This window comes from Taudactylus pleione, unplaced genomic scaffold, assembly GCF_031769625.1.
Source record: "Taudactylus pleione unplaced genomic scaffold, aTauple2 ptg000195l, whole genome shotgun sequence".
Classification (NCBI taxonomy): domain Eukaryota; kingdom Metazoa; phylum Chordata; class Amphibia; order Anura; family Myobatrachidae; genus Taudactylus; species Taudactylus pleione.
The window spans coordinates 4,231,711-4,250,666 of NW_028284597.1; the positions used below are offsets into that span (position 1 = coordinate 4,231,711).

Below are 18,956 nucleotides of genomic sequence, written 5' to 3' on the forward strand. Positions count from 1 at the left end.
CATGCTTAAGCAGTAGTGACTTAATTAGTTCCTCAGTCAGTTTGATTATATAATCTGTGCACAAGCATGGATATCCTTAAAACCTGGACTGTTAGGGTGCCTTGAGGACTGAGTTTGGGAAACCCTGCATTAGGGTAATATAGACAACATTTAAAAAAGGCTTGCCTGTAATTCTTTCCAGTGTAACTTTCACATAATGTATGCCAACCAGAAAATATGTATTTTTTTTTAAAAAACTAGCTTTTCTTTTTTTAATGCCACTGCATGACGTCGCTCTAGTTCCAGAGAGCCGAGCGGGCTTTCTGGCTGTATGTGAGTGCTGGGACCCCTGTAAACATTGTTAACTGCATTTGTATCCCCACTAAGATACTATTATAGGGAAGAAAGGAGGTTTAGCAGCCAAAAAATTGCTTTGATGTAGCGGCTCCTTTAAGAAGGCACAAAGACCCAAATTAGGCTTGCCTGTGTTAAATACTAGTATACCCAGTACAAACTAAAATGGCAGTAACCCTAATATTCATGTCAGTATTTATGTGTTAGTAATGCATGGGCTTGTTGCTGCTGCTTTCCTGTCATCCAGGCCTATCTATCAGCATAACATTTGTGGTAATGGCTTCCCTTGGCAAGGTTGAAGCATTCCAGTACTACTGCCTTGAACAACCAAAATCGACATTTGAACAGACCGTGTTTGTACCATTCAGCAAACAGAACAGTTCCTGTATTCTCTCATTACCCGCCGACTGGCAATAAAAGCCAGGGTATTAGGGGTGGGAGGTAATGCAGATCATGCTATAATGCCCCCCTATCTGTATCATGGCCTTTTTAATCATCAATATGCAAAATGTGACAAGTTCCAAAAAAGATATTTATCAATGTTCTGTTGCCTGAAAAGGTTAAAAAAAAAATCTATAGTATTTATATTGAGGTATATATATTGGTAGTGTAAAGAGATGGCAGTATAGCATTTTGTGGAAATTGAATTGTAACCCTGCAGAGGTGATAGAGAGCTGAGTCAGTTAAGCATCAAGTGATAAATGGTTATAGAGGAGACCATTTGGCGTAATTCAAATTGAAGCCTAATGATAATTTATGGACAGCAAGTGGCAGTGTGATACACCTCCAGTTAATACATTAAAGTGGCTTATTTAACATCGTAGTGCAAATCTCAGAAATGTGATGGAACGTAAACGACCAATCAGACATTTAGTTTCGTTAGTATAACATACGATTTAATGGCTGAATCTGTTCTGTAATTGCCATGGGAAAAAGCAGTTTAGTTGGTAGAGGTACGATTTCATTAAACAAGCCTTGGTTCTTAAAGATGTTCAAATATAGTTTCCATGTACAGTGTGTTTTATCTATTAGTTTTGGGGATTTTCACCACTAGTTTTCTATAATGCCCCAAGTGTCTATGGCCTGGCACCATGAATTGGGTGAGGGGTGTCTGTAGCAAAACTGTACCTATTCTACTGTCCCCTATTGTCTATATGTACTTTGACAAAATCTAAAGGGTCTATTTATGTAGCTGAGAATAAGCCCTTTTCTTCAGCGTTTCCGCCAGAGAAAGAACTTCCCTCCGCTTATCAGTGGTTACTCCTGCAGTACCTCTCTTTCCATTGCTTAACTCCATCCCCAAATACCTCTATGGAGGGCGGCAGCCTGAGTCAGTTTAACTGTGCTTATGGCCTTGTTTTGCTATAAACCGTCACTGCTGAAGAGCAGAGTTATCCCCTGGGCTCCCAGCGAAGCACTAGCATGGTAATGGCAGCAGAAGACATTACAGCATGCATTGCTGCAACATTCTTATTGCAGGGTCTTGGTAAATAGACACCAGAATTGTTTGTTGAATATTTGTATTCAACATCAATTCACTTCAATCAGTCAAGGTGAGATGGGCCCATTAGTACTATACAAATCATTACTGAACACGGGTCTTGTGTGCTGTCATATTTATCGTTCAAGGAGAGTGAAGGCGATATCTGACAGTGATACATTATGAGAGGTTATATGTTACTGAGTAGAAGAATGGTATGAAATAACTGGAGTGTTTACACTTATGATATTTCAAGCCAGTCATCTTGGGGCCGATTGAATTCATTGGGATGCGCGGCCTAACATAGCAGCAATGCTCAGCTCTGCACATATTAGCCAAATACCGTACCCTCATCGTTGCTAGCTTTCCTGCACTCCACTATAGGGTATGAGCTTTGATGTGCTGTTCTGTTGGAGGGACCCATCACTCTGAATTGAATCTTGAGTCTCAAACTACTTTGCTAGCTAGGGTGATGCACAGTAGAGAGCTCCGCCCACTTTAGCAGCGTGGTGTAAAAAAAAAAAATGTCCGCTTTCCACAGATGTGGAAGTGTATACAGTAGCTTGCACTGACTTATATCAGTATATAATATAGAGAAATACAGACTTTTATCTGTTTTATTGTCCAATGCTGCTGTTTCAGTTGTCTTTTAATACACAAAAATAAAAACTACTTTGGGGCATATTTATTATCAGCTTTTAAACCCGATAATTCTAATAGCAATAAGAAATGAAGTATGTATTAAAAATTGCATGCAGGGACAAGGGCCCTGATAGGTGCCATTCCCTGCGATGTGTAAAAATTGAAGTGATCTCTAATGTGATCACTTACTATTCCACGCACTACTGTGCATGAGCCGTGAGCCGATGAGACGTGTGCGAATCACCATAACAATAGCTGAGTGTAGCCCGTAGTTTCCAGTGGCTAATACCATCTGAAGGATGGCGTTATGATACTGGAGCCAAGCTCCGCAATGCGTAGGTAAATTCGGCAATCAAGCAGCCCCCATCCAAACCTATGTGGTCTGCTTTTACAGTTGAAAATGGCGGATCGCAGCAGATAACTCCAATATATGCTGCAGTACCCCCTACATACCTCCCGATGTTTGTAGGTGCCCCCTGAAAACTGGTGTATTCGTGGATATCCCACAAATATTTGTTGATACATAGGCCTGTTAAGCTGACAGAACGCCTCGGTACGCGGAGGAAGGAGACTTCTCCAAGACGCCCAGATTTTCATCCATTTTGTTGTGAATGTTAGAAACAGTAATTGCATACAAAATGTTCTTGCCATAGTTAATAAGGTGTTAATTGTGGGAGAATCTGGGAACGCCCGGTAACGTAATGTTTGCTCTGTTTAACACTACACAGGTTAAGGTCAAATGTTTGACAATGATTGTCTTTCAACGGACAACTTACTTCTCAAACAAAAGGAAATAGAATCCTGCCAATATCTGCATCTGTAGCCAGCCCGCGTGCGCCAAGGCCCCTGCAGCACTTTAATTAAGCCCAATTCTTTGTCACTTTTGTATCAGAGAGAATTTGCTCTTCAATCCATAAACTCTTTGACGAAGCAATTAAACTTTTTTTTTTTTGCACTTTCCCAAACACGGTCATTTAAACTTTGCAGATTTAGACAAAATCGTCAGAAAATATCACATTTCAATCTTGCTGATTAGTAATCTGTTTATTTTTTATTATTATTATTATTTAAACTGCCGCTTATGTATCCTAATAGGCATTCCTTGCCATATCACATTAACTAGAAGTAAATTGTTTGCGGCACCAAAAAAAACCCCAACCCCTCTGTATTATCTTGTTGCGTATCATAATATCTGATGACTTTAGTGGATTTCCATAGACCAATTCCAAATATTTGCAAAGTACATTAAAAGGCGTAATTATACATTTTTGTCTTACTCGCTTTAATAGGGAACATATGGTTTCTTCATCAATCTTGCAAACCACACTTAATTTTTAAATGCTTTTATTTGAAGTAGTGTACAGTACACAAGAATGAATAGGTCCCCAGAGTGTGTGTGAAAAGCAGGCAGAGTTTACTCGGTAAATTTAGAACAATCCAGTTATCCCAGTTAATTCAACAGTAAATTTTCTGCATGTCTATCCAGTAGTGATCCAAGGGTGTCTTTATACACCTGTCTCAGCAATGAGTGTTTTCTCCAAGCATTGTTGCAACTCAGCAGTCCAGGAACCAGGCTTTGCAGGGAATTATATTTTATTCTCTTACAAAAAAGAAAAAGCTTTGTGGCTCTGTCGCTGGAGAATAGCAATAAGAGATCGGCAGTTCCCTTTGCAGGTACTGACAAAATCCCCTTTTTATTAAATAATACCGCTAATGCATAGTCTTTTTATATTGCGTTTTTAAGTGATATGCCACTTTAACTTTTTAAGGTACTTACTGGTCTGGCTGCATTTTTTTTTCTGATAGACGGTGGTGGGCTGCCGTACCTGCAGTAGCGCTGTACAGAAGTATGATCTACAGCAGGGATGGACGACGTGATCATTTTTCAGGGTCTTAGTCATCCACGGGGATCATAAATCGCAGTTTGAGAGCCTGTGGGGAACTTGTAAGCACATATAACATTGCATTATCAGAGCAACATTTTCATGAAGTAGCAGTTTTATGTGTGATTGCTAATTAGTGATAGTCATCTTGATTTGCTTTAAGACAGCTGTCTATAAAGGCCCCCATACATCAGCAATCGATTGTGGCAATTCTGCAATTTGTTGATGATTGTGTAAAAAAAAAGAATGTGCAATTTATGGTTATCGCAGATTGCAACCAAAAAGTGATTGGATTTGTTAAATCAGATTGTCCAACATGTTGGATTTCACAGATGGATTGGGGCTGTAGATTGCTAGTGTATGGAGATGATCAGCAGATTTGCAGACCGTTGCTAGTAAAATGATGGGCCTTTCAAGATTGACAGATCTGTGTTTGCTGAAAATGATCTGCAAATCACTACAGATCTGTAATGTATGGGCGCAGATTGCTAGATTGGGAAATCCTAAAATCGGCCAACACATCTTCAAATTGTTCAGTTGTGGTTTTCAGATTGCTGATGTATTGGAGGCCTTTACCTTTAGAAGGGCAGAACATTACCCTTCATCTCAGTAATAAGTTACAACTATACCTTTAATCATAGAAAGATACGCCTGTCTGTAATATCCAATCAGCAGGCATTTAAACATGTGTTACCACCTATAACAAACAGATTCTGGACTATAAAGCAGGAAGAAGTCTCAGGACTACAGGTGATGGCTTATGCTGGGTACACATTAGGCGACTCCCCGATGCGACGCCCAATGGTGCCCATGAAAGACAAATCGGGTGGGCGGTACACACTGTATGCTCTGGTGACGACTACCCGTGATGTCTTTCACCGACACCATTGACCTTGCCAGCGTTGGCAGCAGGGGCGCTCCGTCGTCTGTGCATATGCGGTGGACAGAATGACTCCGATGTCGGGCAGCGGGGTAGCGCATAGTGGACGATGTGCCCGATATGTTGACCAATCCACAGGATTGGAGGCCATATAGTCTAGTGTGTACCCGCCATTAGAGAGCCATTTGCTGTCCATCACTCAGCCTATACCTAATTTAACTATACTGTACTGTTATGTGGTGCTAAAAGTTACACATGCTACAGTAGAACACCGATTAGCTAGGGTCGTATTATCTGTATTGTAGTGCAAGCTAGTAATTGTTTACATTCGTTTCCAGCGCACCTCTACGTATTTGACTTCCATCTGCAAACAGGTCCTGGTTCTCTCAGTAATACAAGTAGTATTTATTATTTACTCAATTGATCAATTACTGCATTGCACAAACATTTTTGGATTAACTGTGATTTTGATTATCCAGGCAATCTCTCCCATCTAATCGGGGTTCTACGAGTATTATACTAACGCAATGGGCTGCAGGAGTGACTCTCGGTGGCTGCTCACTGCTAATCTATAGAAAGCACGGGATATTCTGTAAAAGCTTTTCTGCGTGACAGAGGCTTTCTTACAGTAGGTGCCCGAAAGGGGATATAGTTATAATACCCACAGTCGGACTGCGGCATCCCAACGATAAGTGCTGGGATTAGGGATAGGCATTAGGGGGAATGTTAGGCATTAGGCACTAAGGGGGGAAGGTTAAGTTTAGGGTGCAGAGGTTAGGTTTAGGCAGCGGTTAGGAGGAGGGCTAGGATACTTACCGACAGGTGTCGGTATCCTAACCCTGTCGGGATGCCCATGTCTGTTTTCTAACTGCTGGTATCCCGAGCCCCGGCATCCCATACCCAACCTCCTGAAAGCACCACGTTTGTTGAGACCTCGTTTTCAGTTTATGGTTTGAATGAAGGGTATAGCTAAATGACCCCTCTCCATCTGTCTTCTCATTGATACATAATCACATGCTGCTTATTACTAATTTACAGGAAAAAAAAACATTTACATTTATTACAGCTCAGCTACTGGATGCTATTAGTTGCAAACAGAATATCAATCTATATTTCCTTCTATTATGTTTTAGGTAGCAATAGTATCTATTTACTTTTGGTGGGAATATACTTTCTTAAATGTCAATGTGCAAGTCGTCTTAAATCATAATAAATATTGAAATAAATAAATTGTAATTTATTAATAAAGTGACACACAGCAATAGGTTGTCAAGATTCGTGTCCTTTTAGTGCTTTTGTGTATTCTAATCTGATTTGTGTACCAAATTGATCACCAGATTGTATATTACAGGCTGATTACTCAAAAGTACAGGAAATGGGAATCCCTCTTACCCCCGGGGGATTTTCTTCACTGTTCCATTGGTAGCTGCATACTTTGGAGGGGGTGTTGACGTGACTGTGCCCCTGACAGATGTGTCCTGATACACCTAGCGTCTATACGCCATATGGCGCGAGACACCTGGTGCAACTGAGGCGCTCCAAGATAAGTAGCGTACCATAGTTTTCTTTCAATTCAGCCAAACACAACTAAAAGTGCACCAGAGGCGCTGGGCTGCAACTGTAACCGCACAGGAATTAGTTTTAAACACGTAGCCAAGTCGCAGATGAAGCACAATGTAACTTAGCGTGAGACAAAGCTGCGGCTGCTGCATGGTAGTCCTTCGTATACAGATTCAGACTCAGTCGCACACAGATATACAAATGTCCCACGTCAGATTGATCAGTGTACTCTAGTAGAGTAGTTCTGTCGCTCCCAGCTGTTTTACTTATGTGAATAACACACGTGTTTTGAGCGAGAAAGAAGCTCAGCTTGGCCGAATGGTTCAGGACTTTGCGCACCGAGAAGGGCTGTTTGCTACGACTTAAGCAGCAATGTATAAGGACACATCTGTACAACTGATGTTAACAATATATCACTGTAGCATTAATATACTAGTATTCGTCTCATAAAGAGCTATACAAAGTCTGATGTTTTGTTTTTTTTAAATAATTTCATATTTTTCAAATTTTATTTTCCCCTTAAGGATTTGAAACGGCTCGATCTTTGGCCCTGCATGGAGCCCTTGTTATAATGGCATGTAGAGACCTCCAGAAGGCAGGTGAAGCCAAGCGTCGGATTGTAGACGAATGGGTAAGTCAGCAGATTGCTCTGGAACAATACTCCATCGTAAACCCACTGAAATGAATGTAAGAATTATTAGTAATATAGTGGGACTATGACTATATTACTACAAGAGGCACTTATTGCACCTGGCTTTGTATAGTTAGACCTTTAGTCATGCACTTGTTTAAGGGATCGTCGTCGAGTTGGGCTTTATATTTCAGTGCAAACTGTAAGACGTATGATACAGCGTGGTGCCACTGCTTTGCCATTTGGTGGCTGCTTATGTTCTTATGACACTTCTGTCTCTTGAGTGCAGGTTATGTTTTATGAGGCCCTCTGTAATTCTGCCCACATGTAATGTCTGATCCCACAAACCTGTTTGTGATGACTTGAACTGAGCTACAGTACTATGAACTGTGTGCCAGATATTCACGAATAATACAAATAGGGAACCAAACCAATGAACCAGGAGGAAGCAAAATAGAGGTCAAAGCAACCAAACATCACTGGCACTAGAAGTACAAAAGTGTTACAGTCAAGGTCAATACATGGTAATGCAAATAAGGACACCCAGGTTTAAGTGCATGCAAAAGGAATAATATGGTAATGGTAAATACAGGACCTGGTCTTAAAGAATCATTTTACATTGTGTCTGCTGTTTTTGCCTGCAACTCGGGTTCAAGTACTAGCATTAGGGCAGTGCAATTGCCCCTCGCGACTGTAAGTGACTTGAAAAGACCCCACACAGAACGTCAGCCACAGCACTATAGCTGCACTGAGGAACCCCCATGGGAGGTAGCTGGCACAGGGGCATAATGTACAATACACAACATACAGTAGGTGACACAATGTCCTTCATGGTATTAATGGACCTTATGTTTAGGGATTTTTTTGCTAAAGGGGCATGTACTATGTTTTAGAACGAAAAAAGAAAATGGTACAAAAAAAAAATCCTGAAATTTCAATGAAAGGAGTTCTCCTGTATGAGCACAAGTCCCTTTATTCCGGTTCTATATTTACTAAAATGGAGTGGTTATTCTTTAAAGACCTTTATGAACAAAGGGAAGAGTGGAACAAATGAACATCTAGATTTAATTAGTAAGTTTAGATTAAAATAGCCCCCCCACCCAAAAAAAGAAAAAAATCTAGTATAAACCTGTCCTAACATAATGAGTTCTTAATAAATCTTTTTGTCAGTGGGATTGTCATTTTATACTTTGTAATTTCGTTTTATTTTCCCATGAGACTTAAATTTTAAATTTGGCACAGGAAGGGTCAGACATTCCTCTGGCTCTTACCAGCGGCACCAAAATCCATCCAGGGAGCAGGTGGTTCTCGTATCTCAGGCGCGTCCTTTCAGAGCCTCCGCATTAAGTGGGAGCATATTGTGCCGATAAGTACGTCTCAGACCCCGGACATTTACCACTTGTGAATGATCCGTTTCTTCTAGGAAAACAATTTCATCTGTCCGCGAATTAACTGAGAGAAAGCATTCAGTGTATCTTTGTAACGACTTTGTTGTTGTTTATGGAGAGGGACTAATTAACTGATTATTGTGCTAATATTATGGCACTTTGACAGTCCTTTAGATTTTCGAGACTGTGAAAATAAACAAATGAAATGCAGGTGCTGGAGCAGAAAGAATAAGTTATTACTGAACTTTGATTACTCGCTCTGTATAGCCAGGAGAGAAATTGTTGATTAATTACAGGATGTCAGAAATTTACATTACGTTCTATGGAAAAAATAAAATTATTGAACTTGAATCCAGTTTTAAGCAAGAAGAATTCGGCAAACCTACGGAGATTGATGGGATGGCTTTAGTCTAATGCCTTTCAAACATTTTAAATGTTTAAAGAGTGACACTGTTTGTGTGTGTATGTGTGTGTGTTTTTAATATAGCTTCTTAGGTTCTCAGACAAGCGCACGTTCCTATGTACTCTTTGAGGGGCCAGTTCAATTATCCGTGAGGTTCCGTAGTAGCCTTGCGGGTCATGTCTCCGCAAAGATGTTTTGGTGTGAGCAAAAATAAGCGGTAATTTTGTGAGGCCACCATGGAACCTGGCGACAAGCTCGGATGGATTGAAAACATGAAATGCATCATACAATTCATGTAGACAGACTCTCGTATGTAATAAGACTGGCAGGGCTGTGCGGATCTTAGGTTTCGCTCGGCTGAGAGGGTGCTGAATTGTCAGGTAGGGATGGAGGGTGGCACACTGAGAGATGATAGTTGTTTTCCTGATGCTTTATGTTGTATGTACCTAGAAATTACTTTTTAAAGGAATTTTTTTTTGTGTCTTGATTCCATTTTTATTTCTTATGATAATTATGACATGTTAACTCTGTTTTCAGGTACTTTATCTGATTTTGAATGTGGTTCTTAAAAGGTGATGGCTATTTTAAACACCCCCCCCCCCCCTCTTTCTGCATCTCGCTAAGTATGGCTCCTGTTGTTTCAAGCCAAGAGCTGCCAGGCGCCAGATCACATTGTCCTTAATAATATTATATCTAGGTTACTGGATGGATTAAGTCCTCCTGCAGTATGAACTCAAAGTGATGTATGGTCCCAGACAACAGAGATACTGAGGAAAGAACCCTTAACTTTAACTTTTTTCAGCCCAGGACTCTTCTTATGAACAGTGGTCTATGTTACCCTCCCCCAAATAGCCAATAGGGATTCCCTTGGGATCACGTCCTCTTGCCTGAAGCCACAGCTTTTGTTGCTGAAGGCCTCAACAGAGCTCTGTTGAAAGGGACAGAATACCTTTTGTAGCCGCTGTAGAAATTATTTTGTCCTGTGACTGTAAGTGGTTGGCACCCTCTCTTGCCAGCTTCTGACAAAAGCCTCCTAGCCCCAAAACGCATGGCAGCAGAGACCGCCAGCTGGTGATGCGCCCAGACGGTAATACATTGCAGTAAGTGCAGCGCTGTTTTCTGAATTTATGATCTAGTTCCGGTCTGGGCTTGCTACACCCATACCAACAATCCACTTGAAACTGTGCATCTATCTTCATGAAGGCTAGAGCTGACTTTCCCATAAGGACCAGTAGGAAGATCATTTACCAAATGACCCTCACTGAAGTCCATTGCACAAACAAGTAAAATGAAGATGCACAATATTTTGTGAGGAGTCATAGGGATCATAAGGACTGGACATGTAAATGTCTCCATGCTATTATTACAGCAGACACTGGTCATCACTTTCAATGAATATAATATTATTCACTAGCAGCTGCTACTGTATGTCACTCTTTGTTCTGCAGCACTAGGAAGGGTTAAGTGATTGCAGGCAGTTTGTTCCTCTAATGCAGGGGTGGGCCATAAGCGGCCCTCCAGCTGTTGCTGAACTACACATCCCAGCATGCCTTGTAACAGTGTTATCATGGTCAAATAGCAAAACTGGAGCAGGGAATGCCGGGATGTGTAGTTCTACAACAGCTGGTGGGCCGCTAATTGCCCACCCGTATTCTAATGTATAGAAGGCATGGTTCTCTATTACATATTGCATTGGGCTCTGTTATACAGTATATACTGGGTGCAGGGGTGAATAAACATTATTGTAATTTGGGGTAGCATAAGAGACTTGCAGGCATTGTGTGGTAAGAGAGCTGTAAAAGTGATGCAGGTTAATGCTAGGTACATACCTGAACAATTTCATTCACAATATGACCAACCTTATCATTTTCTCAGTGATGAAACAATTTTTACGAAAATCCGATTTTGAGTGTACGCACTGGTGATTTTATCGTTCCTTTCTTGAACAATTATCTGTCCTAAAGCTGGTCCCAAAAGGTCACGTGTTGAAATGATCTATGTGCGTAAATGTCGCACAGATAATTGGGAATGCATACACACTACAAAATGCGCATGATGAAATCTGCTTATTGTTTTCAACAAATGTTAGCTCCAGTCATTCGACTGCGTTTGGGAGCGATCATCGCCCTGGTTGCTGCATACACACTCTGAGACTAATGGGCTGAGCAGGTGAAAATCGGATGATTGGCCTGATGACAGCAGTGTGTAGTGTGTACCTAGCTTAACCTTCCACCATTCAGCAGATTGTCAAAGATGAACATAGGTAGTTGCACAAAAATTGTTAACATGATTAATTGTTCATTGGTTAGCTGTAAACCGTAATCTCCAAACAAGTGTAATGAGGACATTTTTGGCTGGACAAGAGAACAACATCGCATAGGAACCACTAGCCTAAGTGTACTTATGAAGCTGTCATTAGTTACAGCTGCACAATTTAGTCCTTTAACTTTTTTTTTAAAGTGATACTTGTGTAATTAAAAAATACTTTTTCCAGTTTTTTTGTCTGGGTAGATTTGGAAAGAACTAATGGGCATAACTGACTTAAGCTGGGTACACAGTTAACGATTTGTACCCCCCCCTAACCAGTTGTGCGTAGGGACGCAGCGGGGGTCCCGGCATCGGCAAGTGCATGCACACTTGCTGATGCCTGGAGCATCATCATGACGGCGGGGACCATGCTGCATTCGGCAGCATGGCCCTCTCTGACCATGTCACCCGGCGGACCTGCATTCAGGTCCGACAGGTGATGTCACGCGGGAGAGCGCATCATCGGCGACATTGAGTGTACACATTAGACGATGTTGCCGACATGTCAGCCAATCCGGCCAGATTAGACAACATATAGCCTAGTGTGTACCGGCCATTAGTTCTGCAAAACTGCCTCTCCTCTCTCTTATAAAATTGATAGAAAATTTCAATATCCTGGAATTGTCTGTGATAATATTTATGTGACAGCCAGTGAAGTATAGTGAATGGCCACTGAGAAGTGGCAATTTCAGACGATTCAGTGTCAATCTATCGATCCCAACGTAGATTATTGCATTACCCATTTCTACGCTGTAAAATATAGATTTCATTAATGTTAACAGCAAAACATTTTTTATTGTCCCCATACGATTATGAAGGAAGAATCCTGATTGCCACATTTTATTTATTTTCCAAATGTAAGGTGCCGCTTGGCAGTCCGTTTGGATAAGACATTCTTCATCAAAGATAATGAAAAAACGACTATTTGTAATCATAAATGTATCCACGCAGAAGGATTTATAACAAAGAGGTTAAAAACACTGGAGAGGGCACTTTACCGTTTAATTGCCAGGTATGATTCCAGCGTCAGCCTGTGTAATCCTCTGAGTGTTTGGGAAAGACAATGTGACTAAAATATGACTGGGTTCTACGCAATCATTGCCTTTTTTTGCCGGTGTGATTATGGGGAAGCGGTGTGTCAGGATCCCCCGTCTTTCGTCTCCCTCTCTCTTTATAAATAGATTGTTTATGCATGATAAAGCTTAATATCAGTTTTAAGCTTTGCCTGATATCTTATGCCCCGAAAAGAGGAACGTACCGTAGAACTGTAAAACTGTTATTTGTTTTAATCAGAAAGATATTGTCTAACATAAATCTCATCTAGAGTAGTGCAAAAGCCCTCCAGCAGCCAAAGAAACAAATATCAATACTTTGTAAAGTAGGAGTGATCGTTCCAATACGTAAGCCTAATTGACTTTAAAGCCTAATGAAAAAAAAAAAGGGTACTGGCACTTGTGCACACATCTTCTACTCTTAATGATGAGATCTTGCCTTTTTTTAAGGGTAATCAACAGTGGTAATTAAATATTATAGCCGGTGGTTCAAATCCCGACAGCGGAAGCCCGGCCGAGGTGAAGATCCCGACTGCTAATTAGGTGAGTATCCCTACCCTAACCCTCCTTTAGGGGTATCTAACCCTTACATCCCCCCAAGTGCCTAAACCTAAACACCCCTTCCCCGCAGCCTATACCTAAGTCTCCCGGGGGGTGCCTAACCCTAACCTCCCCCCGGGGGTGCCTAACCCTAACCCCCCTTCCCCTAGCTTAAACCTAAGCCTCCAGGGGGGTTGCTAACCCAATTCCCGCCCCCCCGCGGCTGTCTCCGCCCGGCTTACCTTCGTCTGGATTTCGACGCCTGTCATTAGTACTTTGCCGGGATTAGACAGTAGGGAAGCCGGCGGTCGGCATTTAGACCATCGGCTTCCTGACTACATCCCCCTGGCAGCTCTGCTGACATATAGGAGTGTTTGCAGTCCAGCAGTGTGTTTTATGCCCTGTTTACTTATTTGCTTGTGTTCACTGCATGTGTACACATTGATGTCAATAGACTGTACACCGTTAAACACCGCCCCCCACCCCACCGACCACAAGTGCCACCTCTATATAGAAGAAAGCTCCTACTGTACATCTAATCTATTTTCACTAGAATGCACGGCTTCTGGTAACTATATAACTTCTGTTTCATAAAGGAATGTCGGGTGGGCTTAATTAAACTCAGGTCTCATCACTCTCCCATTCTTTTTATTTTCTAATTCCTAATTATGCCACTTATAAATGAATCAGATTTGGAAGCAATTTCTACTTTGCACCATTTTTAAACCAGTAATTAAAACACACAGGAAGTTTTAATCTGCTTTATATGTTTAAAAAGAAAATAATTGTATTTGCAAATATGTATTCTAGTAAGAAAACAAATATAAGCTTGTCGTAGTTTTCATCATTCATGTAAAATAAAACTGTATTTGCTGCAAAGTATTACTCAAAGTGTTGTAAAGCTACACTGCAGTCACTTTCATACAGGGTGGTAGCATGCCATATAAAAGAGACAGGCCTTTTATTTTAAAATGTTAGTACATTTTGGTGGCCTCATGAATGCATATATAACAGAGAGAGCACAGATTATGGTATTTAGAAATATGTTGTGTGCGGTGCTTTTCTTTTTCCTTTTAGTAACTTTCTTTAGTTATTTAACAACTTTTTGGCCACAATTTTAATACTATAAAGCCCAAAAACATCATGCTATGCCAGGACCTCCTTGTTTGTGTGCATCCCAAATGGTTAGGATACAACATACTGCATATGCTCACTATAGCCGTGCTTAGGGGAAGGGCTGTGCAACTACATTCCCCCCATCTCCCTGGGACATACGCTACCCGCAACTTTGACGGATTTCCAAACCCCCTCCCCCAGGAAAATCGGCCACCTCACTCTGTGACTGCACTGGCTACACTGTGACTGGCAGTGACTTTCTAATGGAAGCGCGGAATCTGTATGAAATACCGTTGACTGAATAGCCGCCGGTTGTCATACAGATGCCCAAAGGGAGGACATCCCGACTGCTGGCTCGGAAGTATGCTAACCCTCCCCTGTCCCCCACCCTAACCCTAAACCCCCTTGGTGGTGCCTAACCCTAACCTCCCTCCTAACAATCCCCCCCCCCCCACAGCTACAACCCATCATCGGCTTATCTCATTCGGGATGCTGACTGTCGGGATTTCGGCGTGGGGCTAAAGATAGGTGTTGGCATTAAGACGCCTATCTTTAGTCCCGGGTCTACGGGATTGCGACGGCTGGCATTCTGGGCAGCAGTAAATTAACCGCATCCCGGAAGCGCTAACTGCCAATCACACAAAGGACAGACAGTCCCAGGTGGAGGTGTTTCTCCCCCTGAGACTGCCAGTCTGGCCTGTGATTAGCAGTGAGCTACCGGCTTTTAGAGGCTGCAGCCGGTGTTTTGCGCTTGTGTGGCGCCACAGCAGCTTGTGCGCATGCGCTGGTCTCGGCTCTTGACAGATCAATTGCGCATGCATCGGGACTGCAGTGTTTCCCCCTCTCATTTAGCGGCAGCAGCCCCTCCCTCATCTGCTGCTGATTTCATTCCCAATGTTTCAGAAACGCTGTTTTTCTTCTTCAGGGTCCATAGGGTTTCCACAGGGATATCATGGGGTGTGTGTGGTTGGAGTGATTCAGGCACAAAACAGTCAAAGCTTTAGCTCCCAGGATGCACTGGTCCTCCTCCACATATACCACTCCCCCAGCCACAGGCAGACAGTTTTTACGTTTGGTGCCGCCCGGGCTGATCGCACCTTTTAGACAGGGGGACTGCAGTTAGCAACCCCAAGCTTTACTTTTTTTTTTTTTATTTTAACGGACAGCCACCAAAGCACATAGGCGGACTTATCATCCTCCCAGTCTACCCTGCTTTCGGATTCTGAAGCATCATCTGAGGAAGCAGATGATGCACCCGTTTCTTCCCCCGGGTCTACTCGGGTGAGGAAGTCCGTCATTCGACAGTGGATGTCCCTTCTCTACTGAGGGTGGTTAAAGCAATCCTGAATAAAGATGATGAGGAACTGGCCCCTAAGCCTAAAACCCCGATGTTTAAACGCCAAAAGGTGGTTAAGGCTGAATTCCCTCAATCAGAACAGCTCACTGAGCTCATGGGGAAAGCATGGGGTGCATCACCCGCCGCCGCACCAGACGTCTGACCGCCCGGGAAGTCAGGGGAAGCCGGTGCGGAGGTAAAGGGTGGCCGATCCTAGGCTGAACCCTGACACCATATCAACATTTCATCATTGTTGACATGTTGAATGCCGACAGTCTCCCGACATGAAGATTTTGCTGTCGTCGATGTGGACCTAATGAGCAGGTCGATGTGGTCAATGTCGATATGATGGACAGGTCAACCTGTTCACATTGATGAATGTCAAACTAATATGCCAAACCCAATTGGAACATACCCGCTTTCATTGTGGCAGGAGAATAAATAAAATATCTACATTTTCTGGTAGCTTCACAATCCGTTTTCACCACTTTTTTGTCTTATGCATTTTGAGGACTGTCCAAGCCAGTGTAACCGTGGCAGAGTCGGCAGCTTCTTACAATAGGGATAGCGGTGACTATGGTGGTGCACAGTGCCGTTTGGCAGTAAGCAGCACAGGGTTCGCAGTTTTGGCACACTAACAGTTACTCCTGGCAGAAAACGGTCCCGAACCCCTCAACCGCAGTTTTGCTGCCATTCACATGAATGAATTGTTGAAATCTTTTCTGTTTCTCATCGCGATCTAAACATGTGGCATGAATTTTGTACGCTCATTATGAATGCCGAGAGAAGGGAAAGACAAATATTTACACTACATTCATGTTTTACAGTAAAAACACTGTTCTGCTTGTTTATACAGTTTCAATGTTATAATTTTTATGGTCTGTTTGAAAACCGCTGTAAACCTGGATCTGAATCGTAAAGGAGATTTCTTACATCCTCTATATGAAGAAAAGATATACAGTGTGGAGTTATGGCAGTGTCAGTCCTCAGTCAGTGAGTCTCGCGTCATGGCTCTCGTCTGGCTGAACATGCCCCGTAGCGATTAATTTAGATTTATTTTGATTATACAAATGAAGAACTTAACATTTTAAATTAATTAAAGTTATTTTATGAAGCTGATGGTCACACAGTAAGTTTAGATTGTATTGTCAGCCTGGAATTTTATTTTACTTTTTCTTTTTTTAATTTATTTTCTTACATTTTTTTTTTAATAACTTCACTTTTTTGAAAATCTTATTAAAATGGTTTCATATGCCATTTATTAAGCTCTTAATATTTTTCTTTTATGTTTTGGTGCTACATTCTATATACTGTAAGATACCGTATAGACACAACAATACTGTACATCCGGTAGTAAGCCAAGAGAGGCTAAGGGAGCACCAAGTGTATTCATGTAGTATAGTGTACGCCTACGTTTTTAAGCATTTTCAAGCTCAGGGCTGTAATGAAGGATGCCCGGGCCCAACTTTTCCCTTTTTTGCATCTTTCACCGATCTTCCTGTTCTCCCGGCGCTGTTCTTTGACGTCATGGCGTCAGTTGGGCTGGAGGTTAATGACCCAGGGTGCCTTTGTGCCTTGCTATGGGTCTGCTCAAACTATACAACAAGAGCCAATGAGTTGTGTCCCCTGTTGTTCTTGTTAGTGTAGGCAAGGGGTGGCCGGACTTTTGTGACCTGGGATCTACTTAGCGGTGATCTAACAGCGTCAATGGGCAGCTATGCTGATGTTTGCGCTGTTTAGCAATTTATTTTTTGTTACTGTGAAATCCCCTAACTGTACAATGGTGATCGCAGCTACTTATGGGATCGATGGCATTAGAGACGGTGATTGCATATTTTTCGGATGTAAATCCATAAGAAATCGTAGCCATGCGTACACAAAGCCTACCTCTGTATCAGGCTCACAGGCGCCATGCTTCACACAAGCGCTATGCAACACACAGGCACATTGATTTTGTTTTCCCAACGGCTCTCGCATACATAAAATACAGTATTGTTATACAACAGCTCTCACATACATAACATACAGTAGTGTTATACAACAGCTCTCACATACATAACATACAGTAGTGTTATACAACACCTCTCACATACATAACATACAGTAGTGTTATACAACACCTCTCACATACATAACATACAGTAGTGTTATACAACACCTCTCACATACATAACATACAGTAGTGCTATATACAACACCTCTCACATACATAACATACAGTAGTGTTATACAACAGCTCTCACATACATAACATACAGTAGTGTTATACAACAGCTCTCACATACATAACATACAGTAGTGTTATACAACAGCTCTCACATACATAACATACAGTAGTATAATACAACAGCTCTCACATACATAACATACAGTAGTGTTATACAACACCTCTCACATACATAACATACAGTAGTGTTATACAACAGCTCTCACATACATAACATACAGTAGTGTTATACAACAGCTCTCACATACATAACATACAGTAGTGTTATACAACAGCTCTCACATACATAACATACAGTAGTATAATACAACAGCTCTCACATACACAGTGGCGTCCCTCCCCACGGTGACACCCGGTGCGGGGAGGGACGCCATGCGAGCGGCTCCTGCCGAAATGGGGGCGTGGTCTTAGGGAGGGGTGTGTCGTGGGGCGTGGTCTCGCATGTCGGTCCTTCGGGAGGGGCATGGCCTCGCGGCACGAACCCGGCCGTGGTTATCAAAATGTATGATACATTAGGTATCAATGGGGTGGTGCCGGCGGTGGGTGCGGGCATGGGCAGTGCCGGCTCCCTCACTGACAGGAGCCGCGTGCTGCACTTAATCTATAGTGCAGCACCCGGCTCCTGTCACTGAGGGGGATCCTGCACCTTGGTGTCACCCCTCGGCGGGTGACACCCGGGTGCGGGCCGCACCCGCCTTGTGACGCCACTGCACATACATAAAATACAGTAGTATAACACAACAGCTCTCACATACATAAAATACAGTAGTGTTATACAACAGCTCTCACACACATAACTTACAGTAGTGTTATACAACAGCTCTCACATAATATACAGTAGTAGAACACAACACCTCTAACATACATAACATACAGTAGTATTACACATCAGCTCTCACATACATAACATACAGTAGTATTATACAACAGCTCTCACATACATAACATACAGTAGTGTTATACAACACCTCTCACATACATAACATACAGTAGTATTATACAACAGCTCTCACATACAGTAGTATTATACAACAGCTCTCACATACATAACATACAGTAGTATATAACAGCTCTCACATACATAACATACAGTAGTATTATACAACAGCTCTCACATACATAACATACAGTAGTATTATACAACAGCTCTCACATACATAACATACAGTAGTGTTACA

General features: G+C 42.1%; 1 protein-coding gene across 7 annotated transcripts in view; it reads left to right on the top strand.

Annotated features, from left to right (window-relative positions):
- WWOX (WW domain containing oxidoreductase) overlaps positions 1-18,956 on the top strand; it is a 1,100,068-nt gene that overhangs the window by 77,171 nt on the left and 1,003,941 nt on the right. For all 7 annotated transcript variants that reach the window (XM_088476819.1, XM_088476820.1, XM_088476817.1 and 4 more), the window contains exon 6: positions 7,303-7,409. In XM_088476819.1, the coding sequence (XP_088332945.1) occupies positions 7,303-7,409 (107 nt within the window). The remainder of the gene's footprint in view (positions 1-7,302; positions 7,410-18,956) is intronic.